This window comes from Varroa jacobsoni, unplaced genomic scaffold (genome assembly GCF_002532875.2).
Source record: "Varroa jacobsoni isolate VJ856 unplaced genomic scaffold, vjacob_1.0 scaffold_1243, whole genome shotgun sequence".
NCBI classification, from domain to species: domain Eukaryota; kingdom Metazoa; phylum Arthropoda; class Arachnida; order Mesostigmata; family Varroidae; genus Varroa; species Varroa jacobsoni.
The window spans coordinates 138,262-157,314 of record NW_019214145.1 but is presented as its reverse complement, the minus strand read 5'-3'; the positions used below and the strand labels follow the sequence as shown (position 1 = coordinate 157,314).

At 38.8% G+C, this 19,053-nt stretch overlaps 2 protein-coding genes across 5 annotated transcripts in view; one reads left to right on the top strand and one right to left on the bottom strand.

Moving 5' to 3' along the window:
* The window catches only part of eya (eya transcriptional coactivator and phosphatase 2), a 62,604-nt gene that overhangs the window by 37,321 nt on the left and 6,230 nt on the right, over positions 1 to 19,053 (top strand). For all 4 annotated transcript variants that reach the window (XM_022846536.2, XM_022846535.2, XM_022846533.2 and 1 more), the window contains 3 exons: positions 14,762 to 14,978; positions 18,120 to 18,381; positions 18,787 to 19,009. In XM_022846536.2, the coding sequence (XP_022702271.1) occupies positions 14,762 to 14,978; positions 18,120 to 18,381; positions 18,787 to 19,009 (702 nt within the window). The remainder of the gene's footprint in view (positions 1 to 14,761; positions 14,979 to 18,119; positions 18,382 to 18,786; positions 19,010 to 19,053) is intronic.
* Positions 14,886 to 19,053, bottom strand: part of LOC111267933 (phospholipid phosphatase 3) — a 60,855-nt gene continuing 56,687 nt past the window's right edge. The window contains exon 7 of the mRNA XM_022846545.2: positions 14,886 to 14,963. Coding sequence (XP_022702280.1) covers positions 14,937 to 14,963 — 27 coding nt within the window. The 3' untranslated portion in view covers positions 14,886 to 14,936. The remainder of the gene's footprint in view (positions 14,964 to 19,053) is intronic.

Here is a 19,053-nt window from a genome sequence, read left to right as displayed (position 1 = left end):
TATTCTTTGTTCCTTCGTGGCTCTATGACGACAAAAGCAACCCTGGGGACACTACAGTGCTCTAAGTACAACTAAAAGAGGTTCGTTGGGATAGACGCCGCATGCCCTGGCCAGCAAAAGGAAACCGAGAAGGAAGAATATAGTATGGGATAATAGCACGCTATAGCGTGGTCCTACCAATGCACCGTTGTTGTACTGTTTACTTCTATTTCTTTCCCTTTCTTTGACATAGTAGTACACATCACGGTGGACAAGGGAAATATGCAGCTTAAACGACGAAGTTATGCTCATACAATAGTATGTACGCTTTAGGGGTCTTATTACCAGTTCTTTACATACCCTCCAGCATTATTGGACGTAATTACAAGCTAACATTATATACTTCACTTTTTAATGAAGTGTCTCAAGGTTCTATTTTGCAGCTTAAGTGAGTACTTGAAGAGTATGTCAATCAAGAAATTGCAATGAAATGGCAATAGCTAAAGTAGCTGCTAGCTTATGAAAAACAGTGCGAAGCTCATAATTTTCTACTTTTTCCTAACGATTTTATATGTGTATTATGGATACACGCGCTTAGCTGTTGTATCTTACTTTTCAACATTTTTCTCATTTTCAAATCTTATTTTTTTTCAGATAATAACAACTTACGTTAATTTTGCTAATAGAATTTTATCGTTACTAATTTGCAGCCGACAAATTCGTATGTCATCAGAGATGTATCATAGCTTGCATGTAGGCTTTCAATGCGTAGGTACTTAAGCTATCACCACAATAAACATTTTAACAGATCTCATCTAGACGTGTTTGGTTAAGTGAACGCTTTTAAGCTTATAAGCACGTTAGCGAGTAACGTATTTGCCTGCTAATCTTGGGGATATGTTGTGGTTTATCCTCGAATCCGAGCACAGACAGCTTCGTTTCTTGCTGGGAGCTAGCCATTTGATGCCTAAAAGCGATATCGAGCGTAAAATTGTAAACATGGAGATCATAAGCATACGGGTTCCCGTGATAGCGCAGAGATAACGAGCTTGTCTATTGAACTCGAGGACACGTGATGGTCTAGATTTGAAAGTGCGCGAAAACACGCTTTATTCCGTAGTGGGAGCTAGCCGTCTGAAGCTATATTTAACGGCAGTACCTGATTTAAAACTCGAAACATTTTTCATGTTAAACATATCATAAAAAACAAACCTAGATATAAGTGGCCTCCACAAAATGATAGTCCTTGCAGTTTACTATATAAGATGATGTCGATAAAAATGCGTACGACTGCTTTTGCTTAGAGGCAATATTTCATGAACTACTGTTACCTTATTTTCAATTATTGAGATGCCTAAATTCCAAATTTCTCTTATACTCTGTTATTGAAACTGTATGTAGAAGTGTATTCTCGTATGTGCTGAAAATGGCATCCCTAGCAATGTCGTTAACTGAAAATAACTACTATTGACAGCGATTACAATATCAATTTGGGGACCGCTCACAAGCTCGTTTCAAATATATTGTCAATGTGCCTTCTTGATAAAATAATCGAGTAATTCGATATTATATCGAGACTGCAGATCCCGCTCAATAACGAATTTTGATCTAAAAAATTCGGCAACCATATTTGCCTGTTTCAGAACATACAAGGATTTTCGAGCAGCTGATGCTACACTAGGCTACTAGTATGGGCCGGTGCATCATTTTCCTGAAAGACATATGGCTTCTCTCTAGGCACTTTAGCTATACAACAGTTCGCAGGACAAACAGATTGGCTTCTCTAGAAGAAATGTAGTGGTTTGTTTTATGGGATGCCACACTTAGAACGTAAAAATCTGCTGATAAAGGCACATTCGTTGGATCATGAGCAATCTGGGTTTCGTTTCTGCGTTTAATTTTCGCATCGAAGATAAATCTTTTCTTGCCAGAGAAGAACCGAAAACGACCAGCAGCTTTAATTTTAAGAGGAACAAATTCTCCGTATTGTTTCTTGTTTGTCATGAATTTGCCGAGCGACTGTGCTAGGGTGTGTATATGCGGTTGCATAGTCATTTGTAAGTTTAGAGTAACCCAAGGAGTTCCTGATCTCAATGATGAACGCAACGTTGTTGACATTTTTCTTGGAACGAGGTTTCCACATATAGTAGGGGTTTCGATTAAATATATTTGCAAAGCTGCAGGGACGAGTCCAAGAACGGTAGAATTTAGTCGGCCGACCCTGTATATAATAAGCAATTTATATATACCGTAACGCAAAATTTACTTAACGATTGAGGTCTTTGTTTTTGTATCTATTAAAGTAACAAGAGATACACAAATTAAATATGGATTTCATAAGTAATCTTTTTAGTGAAGACTGCTCAACTGTCAAGTGAATTCTGCTACAGCCCGTTTATGGTCTAAGATCTTGGCCTCCTTCTAGCTCTTTTTGTTACCCTATATCTATATTAGTGTATCTATTTATGTACCTGGAAGTCTTGGAAGTAGATTTGTCAAACACCTTTGCCCTTAGAAGACAAAGCTTGTTTCTCTCCAGGAAGCATAATGTTAAGTTGGTTGATTGTGAACCGAGGCCAGCAACATGTTTTTCATTTTTCCGTTTGGAAACATGAAGGTGGCCACCAGCGTCGCTTCTCTAATATATACATAAATTTGTCTCTCTGAAAATCGCATCGCGAAACAAGTGTGCTCAACATACATTACATAACAAACTCTGTTCAAACTATACTGTGGAAACAGCTATTTGGTTAAAACTGTTTGCGAATAGGTAACCTCTATTCGACATACATTTCTTATAAATGTAATTAGCCTTTTACCTCTATAGAGGTAAAATATGTTTAGTGTCAAAACAGGCGCACGGCGAAACCCCTAGTAGGCGCTTTACTATATGTCTATCAACGTGGTTCTTCTTCTCATGATCCTTTAGCGTGGACAGATTGAATCCATTTCTTAGGATCGGTATGCTTGTGCTCTGGGAAGAGCTGGTCCTCAAATGGATCCATACACACTTATGTTTACCTTTCTACACTAAGAACTCATTTTTACACCTACTGCTCAACGCGATTACACTTAGGTCGACATTAGCTAGCATAAAACAACAAATTAATTTGTTTAATCGTTCCACTGCGAGCAACACGCACCGTTTGTTAGGCTGACGTCGCTGGGCTATTAGGCTGCTCAGGAAGTTTTGCTTGCTTCGTGTTTCAGTGTAAGAAAGCTGCGCAGTGAGGTTTGGTGTGCTCGGTCCCAAATTTTGTTCAGGGTATACAGTGCATTATTCTATTAGGTTTACCGCTTCTCACCCTGTCCTGCTGATGGATCCACAAAACATTAGCCGCCGTCTGCAACTATGAGTCGTCTAGAGCCTCTGTGCAGACGGGACAATTCTTATATTCAGTGCTTCACAATAGCTAAGGACTTTCCTAAAGGTAGACGAAATGGTAGCACTGTCGTCGATCCTGATTGAACGATGCACAGATGAGCACTGAAACAGATAGCGCGCAAGCAGGACGCGAGGCAGATACCACTGTTTCGCATAGATCCAATGGGAAAGTGGTAATAACTGCAGGATGGTGTCGGGCCTGGCTTAGGTATGGTCTCAGACTAGGACAATGTACAGTGTCGGAAATTAATTTTACATGAACATGTGGAACATTTTAAAATTGATCTCATCTGATTATGACAGCAGGATGCATGGAGTTCGCTGATGGATTCTTTGTAAGAAACACTAGAACATTTTAGTATTCAAGCTGCATCATACTAGTAGAATCACGAATCACTGCTGGAAAAGGGTAATAGGAAATAATATTTCAACCGCAGCACGCAACAGGATGACCGAATTAGTTCATCACGGTTTCACGAAAGCTAATAACTTACTTATATAGTAGGACTGCTAAAATAACTCAATGGAAAAAGAAGATGTGTGGAACGGTAACTGTGACGAGGTAATTATTGTTAATATATTAACTGACCAAGCAGATCAAATCAGCGCAGCAAGATAGCGTTATTCATACTGTAGGGTTGCAGGAGATTTGGAAACAAATGCTGTGGGCTTGCACAACTAATTAAAGTGTAGTGGTGTAATGTTCGTTAGAGTAAATGTCCCGCGAATCAAAACCGTCCACACCGGCTGATAAAGTAGCGGCCAAAAGGTAACGGGTTAGATTAGGGTATGGTAAGTGCAAGGAAAGAACTGTTGCTGTATTCTATGGGCTGCGTTAGGCTGGCTGTATGACCAGTAATTCAATTTAGTTAAACGGCCAGGCACGCCGGTCCGTTCAATTTAATATATATTTTATAACGCTTATTTTTTGGTGCCGAGCGAAGCCAATGGACTTATTAAATATGTCCATCAACTAACCGCTAGAAATCTTAAATAGCGGGTTGGTTCAGCCCAGATCTCTTCCTTATTGAGAGCGCATTGGACTGACTTTTTACGGGAAAGGCAGCGAAGAAATTGAAACGGACTGTGCAAATAGGTTTTTTGCTAGAGGAACACATTTGGTTGTTGCTTATTTCTTTTTTCCATATTTCAAAAAAATATTGTGGCACCGTTTAAAAACACCACGACAACCATAAACATTGTCCGAGCTGATATATCATCAAATATATGAATTTATCTAAATTTATCCATTCGACGCAACTTTTACTCCTAAAGGAACAAGTCGTTTCCTTTCCTATAACGTTGCGTTCATCCGCTCAAGTCGCTGAATACAGCACTTCTCGGATGCTGACAGGCATATTGAGAGCCAAGCACTGTTTCCATGTGCCCAAATCGTATGACGTGTTTTTCTGTGTTCGAACCTGATGAATACTTTGATTTAGTTTTTTAGTTTGTCCACGCCACTTTGACTGATTTTGATAGTTCACTGCTATCGAGTCACAGCTCTTGAAACGTTTACTCGTTTGCATCGCAAAAGCTGCCACTTTTAGAGATCAGACCGCTAGGGGAGAACGGAGAGTCGCAGAGCAGGCATATGAGGCTTTCCCCATGACCTGTATGAAACTTTTTGAGCCTAAAACTTACCACGGACGCTTAATAGTTAACGTTCGGGCAACCCTGATCGATATAATTTTATCTTCGACTTTCAACAAGAGTCAGACATTAAAATGAGGCTTATTGAGAAAGAGGAACCTCGTACTTCACGCAACACGCAGCTTCCTGGCGCTCTGGACGGTAACTGCTGACCACAACTAGACAGCGTGATAACATGTGACTACTGATTCGGTGGTGCAGCGTGAAGCGTGCGATCGCCCATTAAATCGCCCAGATACACAACCAGCTCGCGCCCAGCCACAAAGAGATCAAGACTCCTACAACAGCCTCCAGGTTACAAATGAACGCTCTGCTTAAAAAAGAAAGAACGAAAACAACCTTCTGCTGGTAAATATCAGCCAAATTAATAAATGAACGTATCTTCATTATAAAGTACCAGTATTCAAAAGTGAGAAAGCTCTTTTTTGCTGCATGAAAGGCAATGCGAAATTGAATAAGGTCCATCTCACCTGCTATACAGAACCGACATGCCTGCGGCCGAGGCGATTCGACTACGGAAAACTCACAACAAAAAAACTAACCGCACTCGGCTGCTATGCGTGCTGCATTATGAATCACGCTGATGCATTTAACCATCTGCACCAGAAAGGCTTGTATCAACAGCACCATGTCAACACGGTGATCAAGACTGGGTCCAGGAACCTACATTATATTGAACACAATATAGTGTTTTCGGAACAACAACATATAGGGGTTTCACTTATGTAAACAACAATGATGACGATTTAGTTTTCGTAATGAACCCTTGAGGGTTTAAAGACCGCTTGCGATGCATGGCAGATTTTAGAGAGGGCGCGATGATATACATTAGCGTTTTCTGCAACGCTTCAATGCTCCTAACTACGACGTGTGACGTGCAATATGTTGTTCGTCACTTCTTCGAGGGCCCAAGGCCTAGAAAGTTAGTCGACAAAGTCCCCTATTTAAAGAAATCTTTCCATACTTGGTAGTAAGATTGCCTACCTAACAATTAAAAAATACCAAAAAAAATGACTATCGCATATCCACATTCTACTCTGGCAGATGTATGGTAAATTTATGTATGCTGAGATCCCGAATCCAGCACAGAACCTAGAATCTCACAGAGTAATACTGAAACACATGGTTGACGGCCCGTTTCACGCACTTAAATCCCATACATTGTAGACGGTTTGTGCTCGAAGAAATTACCTAAGCGTTACATGGAGCGTGCATTACATGCTGATAATGCCTATTCAACAAGCATCGCTACCGTAAGATGTGCGGTTACAAAGAGGACCAGCAGCACACTAATTACGCTATAACATCGTCATAGATGGTTCCGCACAACGCCGATAGCCTGAAATCCTATAACTGCCAATTTAACGCCGAAAAATGTTTCTTTGTCGTAATTTAAATATTACGAAGTAGACATTAACAGGCAGCGATAGAGCTCTCTTTAAGGTTGATGAGGTAGAAGAATATCGAAACGGTCGATTATCGGGCCCTATCCAGCTGGCTTACAAATACTAAAATTCGCACTCCACGAAAGGAATTTTCCTACTCAGTGACTTTACCTGCAGATACTTTAATAGCAGCAAGTATTCTTCTACAAAGACACAACATTGCGCGGTACCGAACAGAAAAGGCTGCATGGTACTCAGAGAACAAGATACGTTCGTTAAAACATTGCTCTGCGTCCGAATACCTACATCATGTATGTGGAAAAATAAAAGGTGGTTAAGACGAAAGCGCATTTTTTACGCCCCCCACGTCTATATATATATATATATATATATATATATATATATTATCAAGGCATCCTACCTATCAAGTTTTCTCAGCCGCTTCTACACAGTTAATTCCTGCTAGAAGATTAACCTGCGTCTTCTGCTCCATCACGTTCGTTGACCGTTCGGAGCATTGAAAACAATTGGCGCAAGTTATCTTGCTAAATTTAAAGAAGCCTGCACACAGAAGGAGTTCTTCCTCGATGACGAGCATTGGCGGACGATGACACCATATAGGTACTGCAGACAACTCGAGATATATTTGTTATCACCTGGATGATGGGTGATTTAGCAGACCCAGTTCGCGTGTGGATAATGCACAAGGTTGCAATAACTGAAGATTTTTTACATTGTACGCGCGTGTCAACGCTTACCGCTATTAAGCTTTGACGTGTAAAAGAGCAAGCTGACAGGTTATAATAAGACTTTACAAGACTCCAGCCTTTTTTCCCCGCAACAACAGTGAAAGGTGACGTGAATGCTAAGATTACCGAGAGACACCAATGTGATTCTTCAACTCTGAGGGATACAAAATCACACTCGCGCATGCGTGAACTACATACATGCACGTGCTAATTCACAAACCACTGTTGGAAACTTGTAACTACTATGTTGCAGAGTCTCCTTCTTTGGTGAATTTTAAAACCTGACCTGCCGAATATCTCATGCACGCTAACCCATTTTTCTTATTTAAATGCCTAAGTTATGAGGGCGGTGCTCCCAGCGGGTGACTACTCTCGAATAAACGGTCAAAATGTCATTACAGCAATAATTCTCTAACGTTCTTGATAGAAAATATTTTTGCTTCATAGAGCGGGGCGAAGTCCGTCAGTTCTTCAACGGACAGTTTCAAATGCACTCAACGTACACTATGTGAAACACTGTTTACCCAAGAAAGAGGCTATTAGGTTTGGTGTTTATCAATGGTATTCGACGTTAGTTCTATTATAGATACAATTAACCTTTTTAGTACCCTACAAATCGGGATAATTTAGTGTATGTTTGTACCTCCCTGTTTGTTGTTTACCTGTCCGCCCAAACAGACGTTTTAAAGTAATCGAATCGAGCAGATTTTTGGCGGGTCGCTAGATTAAACGCGCGTAATATTTTTGAATGAATCTTTTCGCGAGGGAGTTTACTTTTTATTTCAAACGACGTGATATTGATTTAGACAAATTGACTATGTTCGATGATTTGCTTTATATCAATTGATAATTTGTAAAGGGTTTATAATAAAAAGCTCGTGGTTTTTCAAGTCGTGCAGAAGATGCGCAACATTGAATTTAGCGGGACAAAAATCGATTATTCACATTTTGCACTCCGTTATAAAGTAGTGATTTTGCTGAGATAATTCATAATTGATGATATATAAACCACCTTTGTTCATTTTCTCTGTTGAGCGAACACGTTTGGAGTGCGGAGGGTGAGGGCACTTTCGTTCTGCCATAGAAAGATGTGATAATAATAATTTGTCGAAAGCTCAATGCATATACCACACATACTCCAGTTCACGTGTGAGAAATGCCGTTTAGAGGACAAAAGTTTAATATGATATTTTTTGTGGGAAGAATTTTCCGTTACCAGCCGATAGATTTTGAGTAGCTGAGTAGAAATGCCGTATCAAAAATGGATATTCCATCATAAAGAGAACCAAACATCCAATTCGTCTTGTCGATTTTGGTATGTGACAATGGAATGAAAACTAGCTTTGAAAAAGTTCTGAGCGACTTTTTGAGATAATTTTTAATAAATGCATATCGGAAAGACACCGATATGCCATATATATTGCAGTATCCAAGCAAAAAATGCCGTTTGAGTATTGAAAACTTAACATGCTGTCGTGTGTAGGCAAAGTTGTTTATTGTGCCAGTTGATAGATCTTGACGAACTGAAACAAGATACAGTACTTGTTTTTACACCTAAAATGGATGTTTTTGAATAAAAGTAAAAAAAAGGAAACTAAATCTGGTAGCTGTTTCCCCCATACGGAAATGGGATAAGAATGTGCTTCGAGCTACTGTGTTTTAAGAAAATATCTAATAAAGCTTAATTGAAAATTTGAAGCAGCAAACATTTTGGTTAACACACTTATTCTCTCAACAAAGAATGCCGAAGTATCAAAAATGCTTTTCCTATGCAACAAACCATTTTGTTAGTGATATTAATTAAAAGATCTTGCCGAAATGACTAAAATACAATGCATTTTCCCATAACGCAGAATAGGCATTTTATTATTTACAGGTATGAACCGATTATGGTAATTTCTTCACGTATGTGACGTTGGGATTAAATATTTTGTGGGGGGCAGCCGTTCTGGGTAACAACTAAAAGCTTTCAGTAAACTAAATCGAAATATAATATTTATTCACATACCAACATTTTAGTGTTCAAGTTTTGCTTTTTTGCTATTTGAGTGTGCTATTTGAAACGTGAAAATGTCATATGGTGTTATATAAGGGGAAAGTTTTTCTTGAACCCAATCGATAGATTCGCAGAAAGATGCGACATATCCCTATACTTAAAATTACTATTTTTGAGTGAAAACGGCGAAAACATTATTGGTCGATTGGTGCTCTAAGCTGCTATTAAATGATTTTTAGGTCAATTTTTATTTAGTGTTGTTTGAAAGGTTGAAGTGGTTAATGTGGAATTGATTCTCGTAAGAGAAAATGTCCGTAATTATTTTTAGAGCAAAATGCCGTGATGACATAAAATATATGCGAACACTGCGAACAATGCGAAAAAAAGTACATTTAAAGGGGATTTTTAAGCTTTGATGAAGCTTTAGAGACGGAATTAATATGTTATCCAAAACATATAAAATACTCAACTCCCTATTCAATGCCTTATGTAACCATTTATTAATTAAAGAGATTGGAAAAGGTTAAAATAAAAAAAGGTTAAATAAACCTGGGCGACCTTTAGGGAATAAAAAATATGCATCGACTAGGAAATGTTTATTGTATCTTCATTTCGCTTAATGGGTGCAATGTGGAAAGTCGGCCGAAGGCCACTCGATTTGGATACGTTTTTTAAAGGTCGGCTGACAACGGCCTCTGTTTACTGGGAATAGAGTCAACGAGCCAACGCGAAAAAGAGCCCCGTCGTCACGTTGTTGAAATGTACCAAAGGCCAACATATTTGAGCGAGAAAAATCTTGCAAAAGGACATGCTGACTGAGTCCCTTGGTAAGCATATTTTGACAGAGTCATGAAATACTTGCAAACAAGTGACGGATTAAGTAAGACAGGCTAATTATAGCGGGATAACTGTGTTTATAGTAGGCTAGGGATAATAGTAGCGAATCAAATAAATTTAGTCAAGTGGAAAATAGGTGCCTATAGGTATGATCTAAATCGATCCCGTAGAGCGGTCGGATCACTAGAGATCCATCGTGGAAGAAGTTTTGAATGCTTTTTTCCAAGAAAAAGCTTATTTTTGGTATACAAAGTAATGTCACTTTAAGCGAATTGGTCATTTTGTCCGATCTGCTGAACAACTACTAACAATTTCTGAGAGACTGACGTTATTAAGTTATCTATTTTTCAAGCTCTACAAGGTAGGTGCAAAATTGATTTTAAAAATATTCTCCAGTGCTTTACTGTTTTTTATTTTTTGGTAAACGAGTTATTTTCCTCAAAAAGGTTCATTCTTCATAAAATATTAGCCATCTCAGAGCATGTTCTAACAAAGTTAATTATTTTGCTTTGAATTTTTTAAGCAGTTTCTTCCTACCGTAGGGAAGCATATGCTAATTGGGTTAATTTGCAAAATGTTTAGTGAAATGTGAACCGCCTCTGCATATATGGCCCATATTCCCCGATAGGCTAAGGAATTTCTTGTCAAAAAGAGCTTTTCGCTCCCATTGAGCGTGAGCGTTAGTTTGAGCAAACTGACTTTTTTTGGTGAGTTGCTCAACAGCCGTTAAGAATTCGTAAAAATTTTGCTGTGAAAAATTGCCTGTTTTATTCAAGGTCTACGAAATGGACACAGCATTGGACTTTGGGGACAAGTTCTTTTACATTTTTTCGATTGAGTAGTTAAGAGGATTCTTATCATAGGGCTGGAAAATGATGGGGGCATAAATTATGTTTAAAAAGTGTGCGAATTCCTTTTCCCGAATATGGTTTATTTTTCCAATTGGGATGTAATTCTAATGTAATAAGCTGCAAAACAATTGATGAAATGTAGGCGGCTCATATTTTCCGATTGGGTGATTACCTGTTTCTGGAGAAAATAGAATTGGTTGTAGTCAATAAACGGAGTATATGCAACAACTTTTCGATGGGAGATCGGTAACAACTATAGAGGAGTGCAGGGTAAGGTCTCAAATTGGCGCCGCATGCTCGGTCGTAGGTTGACCTTATATGTGCAAGTGAAGCAAAATTAATTTGGACTTATATTAGAAATTTCGCAATTGAACTCGATTTTCGTTTCAAGTAGCAGAAAATACGCAATGCGTTAACGGATTAATTGTAACAATGTAGCGAGCTAACTGGAACAATCATTCCAGCAAATCAACCGACGACTGGAACAAAGTTGCACAATAACTGCACGAAAGTAACAAGGTCACTGTTAGAAGGTAAAAATTACCTTAAATCAATAAATATTATTTCTGTAATTGTATAGCTGCAAACGGATAATAGAACATAGTTTCTAGTTGGATATAACAAGAAACAAATATTAGAATATGCTGATGTAATAACTACAGCATGACAGGAGGATTATTAGAACATTAAAATGAAAAAGCGGGAAATATTGTTAATAAATAACCTAAATCAAAGAAATTAGGGCTTTTTGCAATGGTATCACTGCAATCACAGAACGAATTGGTACTGCAGGGTCTCGGGAGACTTGCAACCAGATAACTGTAAGGAAGCAAATCCATAACCGAAGTATATGTAAAATTAAATGTGAAGATGAAAATTAAATGATTCGCTCAGCCTCAGCTCAAAGTCAGAATGGACTGGTGTATAACAGCCAAAGCCAAATCGGCTAGGTTAATTTCAGCGGGACGACTGTTCACCCGTAGCTTGACTATAGTTTACGTTAGACTAAATGTAGTATAAGTGTATCAGATTGGTTAAACAAATCAACGTCAAAAAATCCGTCTAACGTACTGCTAAAACTTGGTTTCTTCTTATGTGTAACTATTTTTCTAAGTTGCTAACAGGCGATGTAGGGCTGCAAGAGAAAGCGGGTTGTCAATTCGGTTTGCAAATGACGCTGCCGCCCTAGAAACTTTAGGTTCAACTACCATTTCATAAAAAACTAAAGTCACAAAAAAACATAAAATGCGTGTTCTTCACTAAGGGCAGCGGGGTGCTCGAGTAAAAGCACCACAGAAGCAATACTATACACCGCTAAACGCGGGCAAGATTCGCGAGTAAAATGAAGGGCCCAATAGACTTGCGTCATGTGGTATTTACATGATCTTTTTTCGTGAGACCGATTTAGTGTTTTCCACAAGAAACGTGTTTGGAGGACATATAGGGTCACGCAAATACCACTGTGGCATCGCTCATTCTCGCACGGCCAGTCACAAGTAACAATCATGTACTACCTTCGAAGGCAAAAATCTGAAGATTGCGAAGCTACAGGTCGTTAACGAATACCACACTTTTAGACATTATGAAAGGACTTTTTTAGAGTGGAACATAACGGAGTACTTTAGATCGAGACTCAATCTAGGACTGCAGAACTTAATTATATGGTTCGTAGCATCTCTTTGCTGTTTGCTAATTTTTACTAACCAAAAGTGGGGGCAAACCTTGCCTGACGAGTTCACTTACGGTCAACAGCGTTAGCAAACATGGGCTTAGTATTCAGTGTGTTATTACCTTTCTCCTCAGCGGAATTTCCGCTCTTACACACTCAGGAAAGCTACAATCGGATATCAATGAGCGAGTCATACATGCTAGTGCGGTAGTAATTCGTTTGTTTACTCAACTTAAAATATGTGGTGATCTATGCCTGAGACAGCGTTTAAACACAGTGTTTCATGCCAGGTGTAAGCCCTTTAAGGCAATTCTCAGTGCGAATACCGGATGGAAAAACTTGGCGTATTTACTTAGACATCGATGAACGTGGGGCGAAGCTCGTGAGTAAAGTATAGTATATAGGTACTAAGCAGATATCCCACTTATAATAGTCTACACTATTGAGCTTAAGCTTGTTTGCTTATGGTAAATCAGCTTTTCTTTAGTTTGAAATCAATATTATTTTTAATAAAATGCCTACAGATTTTTTCCATTTATACCGTTTAAATTCTTTCTTGCTGTACGCTTTTTCCGTCTTACTCACTGCGCCTATTTAAATTATTGAAGTTCTACCTTGTACCTATCTTTATGTTTGTAAACCTATTCAGCTTGTAACCGATTGGCCAGATTATGCAAGCTTGTGTACGCACTTAAACAAGTGCAGCAAATCCTTTTCTGTTTGGAATACAAAATATTCAAGGGTGGAAATTTAGTTTTTTGAAATGCGTCTTAAACGAAACCCGAGAAGAAACCGATAATGGCCAATTGCGTGTCGGTACCCCTAAACTTAAGACATTAGAGTAGAACTGGAAAGCAAAAGAGTCGAAAGTGAGTGCTTCATGAACACGCTAATGGTCAAAATTTCGTTTTTTTTCATCACTTCCTTGCGTTTACTGTGTAATATTGACCTACTTTTCGCAATTAATTGTTACCTATGATGGCTAACAGATCTTTAAGGTTATTCGTGCACGGTCACATAGTCGCTAAAAGTATCCCTTTACCCTAAACAGGCTAAATAAAATTATACTGTATATTTTCCTTTGCGTAAGCAAAACAGTCAACCCTGATAGTTTTACAAGGTGTAGTGGCACGATTACAGCACCAGCCATCCGCTGTACTAAAATATAATAAATGATGCTCCAATTTCCTATTAAGCAATAATAGCAAATAGAGATAAACCAATCTCTCTCTAAATATCGCTTAGCCATGCGCCGTGATTAATTACATTCCCAAATAAAGAAGTTTCGGTTGGAATTTCCGTTATTCTGCGTTTGACCGTAAAGGACTAAAGCTATCCGAAAAGTAGAAAAAACTTTTTGAATGGAAAGATATTAAAAAAACTAAATGTATATTATTAAAAAATATTTTTATGTTTATACCGTAGCAGATTAAAATATTTAAGATGGGCATATTGTATTTGTTGATACCATGCGCGCATTTTAATTAACAATTCAAAAGAACTTCTTCATGCAGTAAAACAGATAAAGTTACATTTTTAATATTGATACTTGACTTAGTCTACTAGAATAATAAAAACGGAGGTCTCTTTTAACTGCTGTTAAGATCTGAAGTTCTTATAAAAATTGAATAAAGAACGATTTATTTGTCTAGAGACCGACCAAGGGTCCTAACGGCGATTATTATTAGCAAGTGATATATAAGGTACGGAATATGACTAGTATGTTCTAATATGCTAATAATAATAATAATAAATGATATAAAGTAATAAAAATAGTATTATAATTCTATATAGATATGCAAATATGAAATATATAACCAGTACAGCTAATGTGCATTACTGTTATATACGGCTTGATAGTTAAGCCTATACAGCATTGTCAATGGAGAAACGTATAACTAGAAGTTACGTGCGTTCATTCATTATTCATATAACTAAACTTTCAAATACATGCAACGTTAGTCAAGAAAAAAAACCTAATTTTTCTCCTAAAAACGATGCACAGCGTCTAAAAGATGGCAGGTGACTGCTTCTTGTGTACCTATTCAATGCTAAAATACTCGTCCTTGTCGGATACACGGTACATTACAAATATGCTTGATATATGCTATGACTAATACGCGGGTTTCAAGAGCGTACGTCGGCAACGACAAGCCGTCATCTCTAAATTAGTAGATGATGTGTCATAAGTATAAATTATAGTCACAACGCTATACCAAAAGTTTTTAAGGTAATTCCCTGTTTTTATTTTTTTTAGGACATGGCTGTAGCGAAAGACTGCGGACTCAAAATGCAGGAACTCATGTTTCGTATTGCTGATGGCCACCTGTTCTATCGTGAATTGGAGGCGTGCGAACAGGTCAATGTAGAAGATGTGAGCAGTGAAGAACAACTTGCAGTTCAGCAACAACAGGGAGGTCCCAATAATCCAGCTATGTCAACTCTTCCTCTTCCAGGACCTATTTGTATGAACGGTATGTAAAAACAACAAAAAAACCAAGACAAGAACAAGAAACTTTCACCAACAGCAGCGTTTGGGAAATAAATTAGGGTCTTCTAAACGATAATGGCAATTGGTGTTCGCTACATAACAAGAATCGAACCCATACGACTCACCACATTCGAGAAAGCAATTTTATTCAAGTAGCAACTTCAACAGTATCAGAAGCGCTGCTTTCGTAAAAGTGTGTACCATGTATTCTATGGTTGTGACAGCACTAGACAACTGATAATGCACGTGACCCTGACATATTGAAAAAAGTAACAGATTCAGGGCGTTCTGTAATTACAATAAAGAAAAATCAAAAAGCAATTTATACATAATGACTACACCAGCGTAAACGCATAGTTGCAATGGGGTAACAAAATATAACAGTGCTCTGGTGAACGGCAAAAATTAGTCTGAAATCAGGTAATCATTTATGTTAAACGTCATACCGATTCAGTTATTTAGAACATGCTAATAAGATATCAGTAGCGTGGTGGCAGAGCCTTTGGAGTTCTCCGATGGAAGGACGAGATCCGTGAAGCAAAGTAAATGCAACGGAATAATGTTGCTAATGTGACAATGCAATAACTGAATTACTGCTGTGGGCTTTCAGAGCAATTGCAACCGAATATTATAAGCCTACAATCCAAATATTGCTTGTTTAGCTAATTAAATTCGCTCATATTAAAACGAACTAACGGGATAGTGGTATTACGTGCGGCAGCATAACTGAAACCGGTAATATACATATCCATACTTTGTACTATATTTATATAAAAAAAAAGTTGCGACTAACTTGCTGCGGTTTATTCAGTATTGGACGTGCTGATTTTAAATATCTACTTAGGAATGTCAGAGTAGTCAACTGTCGTTCTCGAGACGCAACGACCCCGTGGCAGCGTGATGTCACTTTGCTCTTAATATTTTAGGGCCTATGGCAGCAAAGTTGCCACTTTTTTGGCAAATGCGATGTTGTCTGTTTTGAACCTCGCAGTCTTCAAACTTTTTCTTCTTCTCAAACCGTTTTTACTATCAACTGCCAATTGGTAGTCAATGGCGGGCACGCCGATGCAGTTTTGCAAGATCTTGCCTTCCTGCGTCTCAGCGACCGGAATACTTCTGTTACTACGGCTCGGCATGTGAAATGCAGTTCAAACGGCACTTTATCCACGTCCTCGCTTGTGAACATGTTGAGCAAAAAAGCCACTTTTAGGGCGGTGGCTCTTTTAATTGCACCGTTGGCTACCAGAACGTCTAGCTTTCGTATGACCGTTCGGACTCAACGAGACCGTTGCGTGGCATATGCCGGACAGTTGACCGAACGTGCCCGTTGTGGTTTCGTCTAATGTCTCACCCCCCCCCCCCCCGCGATGTGAAAAGGACTGCAGCATCAGTAGCAGATATCGCCTGCCGAACCGGCAGAAACTGGACGAAACATATACGTAGCCGACCATTTCCAAAACATAAAGCCCAGCTGCCCGTAGCTTAAAGGGCCAATTAAAGCCTGGCTCACCTTCTTAAACAGATCTCTTCTTGCATCCGCCTTCCAACACTGGACCCGCGAGGCCAGTTTGCAGGGAAGCTTACAGTTTTGTGCAAACTTATCATAGGCGACCCCGGTTATGCAACTGATATTCAGGTAATATGGAACTGTTGGGCATTATCTCGTCCTAAAATCTCCTCGCTTCCTGCACCTAAACCATGTGTGGACGCCTTCCAAACCGTGCCTGCCTTCAGTGGGGAGTTTGAGCCCGCGCTTATTAGATAGTTTGGGGCTTTCGTACGTGCACGCAAACCGTATGACTCACTGAAGTCAGCAGACGCGGCCGTAATATGATTAACGGAATTGTTGCTTTAAAGTCAAAGGTGTATGGTAGCCTCAGCCGGTCCATTATGAGATGTTTTTCCTAGACGAAGATAAATAAATCACCTCGCCGTCTTATCCGAGCATAGAGCTCCTTATATTTGCTAGGCGTTGCAGAGCCTAACCGCGACAAAGTAAGCGGAAGGACAGGCAGAAGAATACCTGTACCGGTATTTTTTTCAAAGACAGGCGACTAGAGTCTTAAACGCGGCGGTTGCGTTTTCCCCGACTGCATCCGTGCCTACCGCACACTGATTATTGCTCCCCTCAAAGTCGAACACTGTTATCCATTGTATGTTTGTTTTCAAGGCCAGTCTTGCTTAGTCATTACGTAGTGTTACAAGTGACAAGGCTGCCACTGACCTATTGCGATTTATTAGGATAAACTTAGAACACCACATGTTCCAAAGTTTTGTAATCAAATACATTACTAATGTATTATTGCGGAGACACACAAGTGCATTGATAGAGTAAAAACACGGCATCAGAGTTAGCTCGTTAGGCAAACCCTAGTTATAAAAAAATGAATGGTCGCTTCGCACATCTTTGTAATGAATGTATAAAATTGTGTGTTCGGGTCGGTGCTCACCACGGGCTTCGAAGTTAGAATAAAGTTTATCTTAATCGTAAATCGACACTATGCACGGCAGTTAAACGCGACATGGAAATTGCATTATGAATTCATACTAAAAATTTCATAATTCTGAGAGCGTCAAAACCCAGGTAACGTTAACAATATAGATATGAATTAACCTTTTAAATTTGGGCGACTGATGGAGTTTACCGGTTCTTAAACGTGAGTCTGTGTTAATTGTGCAATTAAGATTAGGAAATGTATCTTGCATACCGCGGATCAGAGTGCGACGGCACACAATATAAGTGAACTAGCGAGCTGACGTATGCGTGTTGTTACCATTCAAAACCTACATTTTATATACAAATAAGCTGTCATTCTTGATGGTTTTTCTTTTTATGTCATTACTCTTGCCTCAAATACCTTATTTATGGGAAATATTTTTTTAAACGCGAAGTAGTCATAAAACTTAACCGCCACAAAGCATGTGATGGACATTTTAATTCATAATAGAGGTACGACATACTCTTTAGGAAAGATAGAGGCAATTATTAAAAAGCGACAATGTTACTCGACCGTGACAATATTTGATATATCTGAATTCTTTTATAAACAGGAGTTCAAAGCCGTCCACATATATGTACAGCAAATATCAATAAAACTAGATAAAAGAGAGCATTCATTTTAAGGAGGGCGACCGGCTGGGATCGACTGGATGCGAAAGCTCGCCTCTCGGTATCAACACATCAGAGATGTGTATAAGGATTACGCCGGAAATGTTGGCGCATTAGTAGCAGCGTCAAGTGTCGACCATTCTGTCTCAGGGGGAGTGAGCCTCGGAGTTCAGGGAGCAGGCGTAGAAGAATGGCTCAAACTACGCCAGAAGATAGAAGAAATCACCGACAAATGGCTAACACACGCTCAAATGTGCATACAGCTCATCAATCAAAGGCAGGACTCTCTTTCTCTTTGCTAACTTTCGTTGACTAACGAGTTACTTTTTTGCCTTATACTAAGTGGCACAAAAAAACGTTAAAAGGAAGATAACCCTGTAAATGTACCGCTACTGATATATTTCCATCTAATCCTAGCTAGAACTATTGAAATTACGGTGAGTTTATTTAAAAAAAACATTACTGTGCGTTACATTAAAAGATTGCTTAAAAATGCAGTCTTCGATAAAAGAATCTCTACTAATCCATAAAATACAGTAGAACCCTACGCTATACGCGTGATGAAATAAAAAGATACAAGCGAAATCGAATACATTTAGATTAAAGTTGTATGAATGAATGAAATGAAAGCACCGCACAGATGTTTCAATTGCTGTTTTTCATGTACTTTTTTTCTTATTAGATCGAACTGCATCAACGTGCTGGTGTCGTCCAATCAACTCGTCTTAACTCTTACCAAGCTACTCCTGTTTGGCCTCGGGGAGCATTTCCCCATAGAAAACGTCTACTCTTCCCACAGAATCGGTAAAGAAAGCTGTTTTGAGCGTGTTCTCAATAAGTTTGGAAAGAAATGTACCTACATCGTTGTTGGAGGTTCTAAAGAAGATGAAAGTTCGAGTAAAGCGGTAAGATTTTTGTTTTCTATACCATTTGTATTGATTTGATGTAT